Source organism: Populus euphratica, unplaced genomic scaffold (assembly GCF_000495115.2).
Source record: "Populus euphratica unplaced genomic scaffold, PopEup_1.0 scaffold819.1, whole genome shotgun sequence".
NCBI lineage: Eukaryota > Viridiplantae > Streptophyta > Magnoliopsida > Malpighiales > Salicaceae > Populus > Populus euphratica.
The window spans coordinates 8,049-16,691 of record NW_011500682.1 but is presented as its reverse complement, the minus strand read 5'-3'; the positions used below and the strand labels follow the sequence as shown (position 1 = coordinate 16,691).

Genomic DNA, 8,643 nt, shown 5'->3' with positions numbered 1-8,643 from the left:
TTGCCGGCAACTTGCTACTAATTATAGAGAAGAGATGGGTGGTGAAGAAGCACTCAATGAACAATTTTATTCGATACTTCAAGTCACATTTATCTATAAGAATTAGTGAATCCCCCACTAGGATTTTGTTGTTCTCGTTTCTACATCATGCGAAACTAGAGTTTTACGGAAGAAAAAAATTGTTTATAGAGCATTCATGACCAAATGCAAGATACCAGCATAAAAGTAGCAGATCCATATCAGCCAAAACTACAGCAGATGGACAGCACTTTCTAAAACCCCTGCCATCGACAACATATATATATATATAAGACGTACTTCCCCACCCCAACATAAACTTACATGCACATCTATTATAACCAAAACCGAACACTGTAGAGATACCAAAGTCATGCGATATTCACAGCAACTAGTTTCCCTCGACCCATTGCAAATCCTCTCGTGCCATCTGGCATTCGGGGCCCAGGTGGTTGCTTAGCCATTGCCGGATGCTCACCAAGAACTGGATTTGAAGGGGGAGTTCCCACATGGTTACTGTGGTGGTTATTGTGATGGTATTGACCTCGCCCACGGCCCTTGCCCCGCCCCCGGTTCCGCTTTCGCTGTGCACCTTCCTTGTCATTGGCATGATCCTCTCCCTTCCCAAGTAAACAGATCTCAGTCAATCAAGAGCTAAAACAGCATTTATGTGAGACAATAAATATAACAAGGACGCATTTAAAATGTCAAAATTAAAGCAATTGTATTCCAGAATTCATCTTTTTTTAGAGAAAAAAAATATACTCTATCTAGGATGCTGGCAGTTGTGTCGGACAATGAATGTATCACCCATGATACAAGCATTTCTCTGTCATATCAAAGACCAGTAGCCTTTCCAGTCAAAGCAGCCTTCTCCCCTCTGTCCCTTCATGGGATGAGACAAGGAAAACCAATTCAATTCACCTGATTCTTTTCTAGATCATAAATTCGGTTTCTATTATTAATCAATCTTCCTGCTTCATTTGCTTAACAGATAGTAAAACAGAAAACGCCAGCAAATAAGTCCAGATTCTTAATTGTCCAATACCACAAAGTTTATGCCAAGTCAGTCCCAGCTGGCCATGTGAAAAATGATATTACTGTAGAAAATTATTTCCAAAATTTTGCTTTTTTCAAATTCAATGGAATTTTGCTAACACTCACATAATGCTCATGTGAATGGACATCATGCTGCTGGGCTTGATCTTCTGTCAGCTTTTCATTCGGCATTTGCTCAAAAGCAGAAACCTCATCATCCTCAGAATTCCCTTGACCATCATGCCCCTTCTTTCCTTGTGCCTGGGTGGATTTCGATTAATGATGGAACAAACAAACACAAATCAGGGGACGAACCTAGCTCCAAAAACATAATAAACTTCCAAATTCATTAATTGAAATTGATAGAACAGTATTAAGATCCAAAAATGCATGTTGTGACTCATGAAACTGTCATCCTACAGTGGGAGGCACTGGTTGACGGTCAATATGACTTCCTGAGGAACTATAAGTGCAGGGTATTTGAACTGCCAATACCATTAAATGGAGACTCAAGGGTTTTAACACCCACCAAGATTACATATAATATATTTAATACAAGACACTCAATCCTATCATCTCTACTTTCCCTTTTAGACTATTTTAGAATATTTTCCAATTCCAGTAATTATTCTCCCACTTCTAATCTTTTTAATACAAATTATAAACCTTTCATCAGACTATCAAACAAACAGGAACAGTTTAAACCTTAAACAGTCTGATTGACTTTGATGGTTCAGTACCAAATTTGAATAGGAGAGCATTCAGAAGCATGAAATACAGCAAGTAGGAACTATTTCATTAGCACTTGGTTCCTAACTGAGTTGGCATCATCAGATAGGAAGATCTGCTAATCAACATCACAGGGCACCTTTAAGTTACAGCATAAGCTATTGCATTAATCAGTTGGAATATTTTGGTAATAAAGCTGGTATCTCTAGCATCATTCTTTACAAATGACAGCAGGAAAAAAAAAAAGGAATGAAAGAAAGAAAGAAGGAAAATATTGGCACATACCCCACGCTTGAGCATTAACCGAACCTTAAGACCGCTCCTCCAGTTTCCCTCATCATTTAACTCAGCAACCTACAAAATAGTATGTGCACTTAATTAGTCCAATGAGCAATTTATGTTAGGAAAGCAGACCCGAGCAAATCATGGAAAAGCAAAATACTTACTGCTTTCTCAGCAATCTCGACAGTCTCATATTCCACAAAGGCATGCAACTGCAGCAAATGATACAAGGAGTTTAGATGTTATGCTTTTCCATGTTCATATGACAAACAATCAAGAAAAAAAATTAAAAGAACCAGCTATTAGATAAATAGAAATGATGAATGGAAAATGAAAAAGAAAGCATTAATAGCCAAAGCAAAACATATGTATCTTCCTTTTGGGTGGGTTGGTGCACATCTCTCAAGAATACTACAACCTTGAAGGTCAATTCTTAATAATTATACCAGCCCTAATTTTGTACTGGCATCAATAGATAAGCAAAAATGCAAGATTCATCAAGAAATACCTTCCTCTAGGTCTTTTTTTCAGGTTATTTTAATTTTTATCTATAATTCAAAAATCATGTTACATTTCACATCTTTTTTAATGTAAACTTCCTTCTGCCCTTTTTTGTTCGCCATTTTGCAAATCCGCTGATTATATAAGAGCCTCTTGCTATTGTGAACTTCCTTCAACAACCTTCTTCCAAACTCTTGTATAATTCTAATATATATAAGACTGAACAATCAAATGGTCCCAAGTTCAAATCTCACCATCCTCATTCTCTCTTCTCATTAAAATTAATTAATAACACAAGCTAATGTAAGCTTGTGCAATTTTCAAACCAAAATGCATTAACTTGAGGGTTGTTAAATAATATAAATCATATCTTAGAACTTCACCTGGGTTAAGATGATTCTTTGCATAGATCCTTGATTTTCACATTGTAGTAGAGCCACAACTTTGAAATGTTGTTAATGCTTGCAAATTTGCTCTTTAAGGTCTTGGATTTCTTCTTGTCTTGAGCAACACTTGTTCTTCATCTTGTCTTGAAATTTTCTTGAAAATCTCATTATGGTTTGAAAATTTCTTCTTGAAATTTTACTTGGTTTGAATTTTTGTATTGAAAATTACCTTGGTTTGAAAACTTGGTCTTGAAACTTTCTTGGTTTGAAAATTTTGTCTCAAAAATTTCTTTATTCTTGTCTTGAAGTTAATGACATCAATTTTTTGTTGGCAAATCTTTGCTAATTGAATTACCAGCATCAATTTGAGGGATGTTAATGGAAAATTAATGGCAGAAAGTCAACATGTGAATGGCAGAAATTCACATGTTTGTCCTCCATTTTCAATTAGATTCTTGGCAGAAATTCTGCATGAAAAGTAGAAAGTTTGTCCTCCATTTTCAATTATGAATAGTGAGGTTTAGAGAGAGCAGGAGGCAGAGCAAACACAGAAGACATGTCGTACAAAGAAAGCTGCCTTAGAGAGAAAAGGAGCTTCCATAATTTCACCATTAACATGCTGATTTTCTGCCAGATTTCTGCCATTAACAGACCTCACCAAGAGAAAGAAATGCATGATGATGTTGATAAAAAAAGATTAAAAGTATGCCAAACATAATTGATGCCTTTGCATGAATGCATATGCATGAATATCTGCATGAATGTACCTTGTTACTGAAATGCATCCCATCAGCTTTTCCAGATCTAGATGCTGAAGAAGCTCCACCAGAAGGTTGAGGTGGACAGGTGCGAATAGTCTTCACACTGGAAAAAGGAATGGTCAACAATATGAAATGTCTAATACTATATCTGGCATGGTTTACATAAAAGCTAAACCATCCAATGAAAAATCATTCTGAACAGAAATATCTTGCCTCCCAACAGCAGAAAAGATCTTCATGAGGTTTTGGTGGCAATGATCCTCCGGTAAATTTTCAGCAACAACTATACGAGACTAGAAATCAAGAAAGTGTTAGAAACAAAACCAGAATTTGTTTCTCTCTCTAAACTACCAATGCACATGAAGCAAAGGAAAAAATACAAAATTTCATGCCTTCTGCCATAGACAGAAAGAAGTAACTTTACATAATTTCCAACACTAAATATGCAAGACAAAAAAAAAAGGTAGTGGGCAAAAGAAAACATACTTGCAACTCCTCAACATCTGACTCAGTTAAGGGATGCTGGCGTCTTACTTTCTTTCCATCTTCACTAACTACCTGTATGATGTAACGTCCAAAAATAAAAAATTACACTGCGGTCAACAACAACGATTGAAAGAAGTTGCGCAAACAAGTAGGATTATGGGTGATCAAAAGCAATCTTACAAGCTTTGTTGAGTTCCGCAGAATGGTAGCAAGCTGAGAATTATTGTTTACGACAGCTTTAACCTTCTTAAAGGAAGCAACAACAGATATTGGCACTGTATTAAAGCAAACAAGGGCTTAGAATGGGTATAATATATTTCACATAAATAATAATATTTCACACAGCTTATTGTGAAATAATGGTTGGGTAAACAATCTTTGCACAATCACATGACTCTAAAGGTGATAACTTCTTAATTTTTTTTTTTATCATGAGATTTCTTTAGAAAACTACTGAATTGGAAATTTATTGGCAAACTGCAAGGATATAGTTCACATGAAACCTCAAGAAAAGTGACATTCTGTTATTTCTTGATTCAAAGTTCAATAAATAGCTAATTTATAGCTTATCGAGGGAAATTTTCTACAGGAGCATGCACTGCCTAAATCATTATCAAGAGATCAAAATGCAAAGAAAGTAGCTGGTTATCAAGGGATTGTTTATCCAATTGTTATCCTAGCTACATTTTCAAAAGAGTATGTCCTCTCCTAATCATTATCGAGAGATCAAAAAGAAAAAGAAAGTAGCACCACGCTGAACTTTAAAAAAAAAAAAATCAGTGAGAAGAAGATAGTGATAAAATACCAAATAGAACAAACTGACAGAAGTTGAAAAACCTACCAGTGAGAAGAAGATAATGATAAAATACCAAATAGAAGAACAAACTGACAGAAGTTGAAAAACCTTACCATATCCTTCAGGATCCTTGGTGATAAACCTCATAAGATGGTCAGTAGTGGCCAAGTTCAAATCACTGAAATAATACTCCACCTGCAAGCAGTTAAGAGCAAATGCCAAAAAACAAGGCAGTTGATTTCATAATCCAACACGGAACCAAAGGTATCTTAAATCATGTTTCACTTCAATTCACCCTATTGTCATTCTACTACCTCTCTCATTATTCCCTAGTACTAAATTTAACAAGCTATCCACACCAATGCATCTATTAGTCACTATCAAACAAAACCAATTCATCAACAATCCCAACCGAATTATTCAATGCCTTTTTATGTGCTTTTTGATAGTTTTGATGCCTTTTCCAGAATCCAGATCAAAAGCAATTTCAAATGCAGTCCGACGGCATTCTCAAGCCGGGGACTCCACTATATCAGAAATGCAAATGCCGGGGACTCCACTATATCAGAAATGCAGGTTTGCGACAATCCTGTTCTTACATTCCTCTAGTGTATCGCAATCACCACTATAGGCACTGTATTCAAAGACTTCTACCAAATCCATTATCATTAGCAGTACATCTTAAGTTCCCCATTATTTCTAATAACCATCAAGATTAACTTGAATTTCCTTTAACGCATGCTCTAAGCTCACTCAACTTAATTACATCGCCGATAATTTGTCACTATTCACTAATCTACTAAACCCTAAATTCGATGAAAGAAAAACAAATAGATACAAATTCAACTAACCTGATTCAACAGCTTATTCATAGCTTCATCACTCTTAGCCGCATGATCCGAAGAAGCTGCCGCATCCTTATTCACAACCACTTCAACCTCTTCCTCAAACTGCTGCGGCACCCTTTTAGAATTATGCAGCTGATTATGCTTTCGAACCGGAACATACTGCTGTTGATGCTGATTGTGATGATTATGGTGGTGGTGATGGTTGCTGTGGTGGTGGTGGTTCGGAACGGGGATGACGTGAGGCAAGGGAACAGGGCCATGAATCGGAACGTGAAACGGAGACGGAGGGAACATATGCATCATGCCCGCGGGGGGAGGAGGAGGGGGAGGGATCACTGACAATCGCGGAGGAGGTTGAGGTTGGGGGCGCGTGGGGACAAAGGCGGGAGCTTGTGCGTTGAGTTTACTAAAGGAAACATTACGAGAAAGCGAAGGATCAGACGAAGAAGGAGATTGATCTAGGGTTTCAGGTACAGATTCTACAACTGCCACTAACTCTTCTTCTTCTTCTTGATTTTGTTGTGCCATTAAAAGTTCGATTTTTTTATACTGTTTTAGGGTTTTTTTCCTTCAGTTTTTTATTTTTAGGGATTCGATGTATCTAGGGTTTTTAATTTAATTTTCTGGGGGGAGGGGTCCTGGAGAGAGGGAAGACAGTGGAGAGGATTTCTCGGTTTCAGTGCTTCATCGTCTTCCTTATTTATAGTTCCGAGGAACTCACTTTCGTCGAGAAAACTTCAATTTAGTCCCTAATTTATGAATGTTTTATCAATTTAGTCTTACTCCTTTTGATTTTATCAATGTTGCCATAAACGTGTTTGCCGACATCAAACAAAGACACCCTTCCAAGTCCCATCTATTTTTCATCAATAACAAGTAGAAGCTCAGTGCTTCATCATCTTTTGTATTTATACCATCTCAAACTCCTGTTTTTTTTAAGGAAAAACTTTAATTTAGTTCCTAATTTTTATTTTTATTTTATCAATTTGGTCTTGTTCTTTTGATTTTATTAATGTTACTATAAAAGTGGTTGATGAAATCAAATAAGAACATCCTTCCGATTTGAATCTAGTTTTCATTGGTAACAATTAGAAATTGTTGTATAATTGTTGTACATTTTACACGTGATTGTTAAGTTTTTTATCCAAATATCAAATTAAACTTTAATTTATTCCTAACATTAAATAGATGATAGACTTTATTTCTATCCAAACTATAATTAAATGTGTAAAACAAACATATTATATTTTGATGTTAAAATTATATTAGAGATCTTGACTAGATAATAGCTATGGACAATATATTCAGATGAGAAGAACATAAATAAACTAGTTTTTATTTGATCATCTAGTAATAAAAATACATAAACAATCATATATAATTTTATTAAAAAATACATTTAATTCCTTACAAACTATTGGATAAAAACAAACGGAAGGTCTTTGCATTGAAAAGGGTTGGTGATTGATTGGTGCTTATTTGACATCTTGAATTGAAACATCAAGGAGTGTTCATAAATTGGATGGAATCTCTTAACTTTGATTTGTAAAAGGTGAAATCTTCAAAAATAAATATATTGAGACTCAAAATGATAACAAGGCAATACATCAAGGACTAAACTTAGGTTTTCCCAAAAGTTATCCAACATATATGGACCCCATTGTCTTTTCAATCTTCATCTGTAGGTTTATCCTTGTGTAGGCTTATTCATCATTATTATATATAAAGTTCAAACTAATCATGTATTTTAGTGTGGATTATAATCAAGGTAAAGGTTAAATGAAGATTTTGCCCTTCAGTAACTAAATGATTGAACACAAATTTAAGGTTAAAATCATTTTTTCACACTTTATTATACAGTGCAATTACACCCATTGAACACAAATTTAAGGTTAAAATAATTTTTTTACACTTTATTATACAGTGCAATTACACCCATGCTTTTATAAAAAAACAACACAATTTATAATTGAGGAGGTTTTTTTGTGATTTTTCATATTTTTTATATAATGTAATTGCATTTAGTTCATGGGGTCAAAGTTTTTTTTATATAAGATCAAGGGATATTTTTAACTTTTTTAACCTAATTTTTTTTTGTAATTATTGTTTGAGTCAATATATTATTGTTTTTTGATAAAAGAAAAAAAAATGATTGAAGCGTGTTGCGAAACAGCCACTTCTTTTAAGCTATACATGTGATGCCTCCAGGTGACAATCGATCCCTTTCTAGGATAGTTTTTGAAACATTGCACCACCCTCTACATGGCGGCCTAACACGTTTCAGATTTTATGGCATGATAGAGCACTAACTAGAATTTTTTTATCCTCTTTTTTTTCTTTTTTTTTTTCATTACAAAAGGTGTGTTGACTTTTCAAAATTGCAGAATGATTATCAATTTTTTAATTGTATGAAATTTGATTTATTTATTTTTCAATTTTATCTTTAAGCATTTGATTTGCTTATATTTTTTTATTAAATTTGATCTTCATTCTTTTAATTTTTATTTATTTTTTTAATTATTATTTTTTATCATTTTTATTTTAATATTTCGATTAAGTCCCTTTTTTTTTTTTTTTGGTTTTTTTTTTTTTTTGGTTTTTTTTTTATTTTTCCCCCCCCCATTTTTTTTTTTTTTTTGGTTTTTTTTTTTTTTTTGGTTTTTTTTTTATTTTTCCCCCCCCCATTTTTTTTTTTTTTTAATTTGTTTTTATATGAGATTTGATTCTTATTATTTTAATTATTATTTTTTAAATTTTTTTCAAGATTTGTTTTTGGCTTTATGTATGGTCATCTCTGT

The 8,643-nt window shown here is 34.0% G+C and overlaps 1 protein-coding gene across 2 annotated transcripts; it reads right to left on the bottom strand.

Annotated features, from left to right (window-relative positions):
• Positions 1-49: 49 nt before the first annotated feature.
• Positions 50-6,518, bottom strand: LOC105115966 (la-related protein 6B-like). Of its 2 annotated transcripts, none has more exons than XM_011013075.1 (10): positions 5,849-6,516; positions 5,111-5,192; positions 4,382-4,476; positions 4,202-4,273; positions 3,929-4,008; positions 3,722-3,818; positions 2,232-2,279; positions 2,071-2,139; positions 1,183-1,317; positions 50-638 (listed from the first exon to the last, which is right to left on the bottom strand). In XM_011013075.1, exons 1-10 carry the CDS (start codon positions 6,371-6,373, stop codon positions 390-392), a joined length of 1,452 nt encoding a protein of 483 aa, XP_011011377.1. In that variant the 5' UTR covers positions 6,374-6,516; the 3' UTR covers positions 50-389. The 2 variants fall into 2 exon arrangements, with proteins under 2 accessions (XP_011011377.1, XP_011011378.1); XM_011013076.1 differs by having other exon boundaries at positions 597-672; positions 5,849-6,518.
• Positions 6,519-8,643: the final 2,125 nt, after the last annotated feature.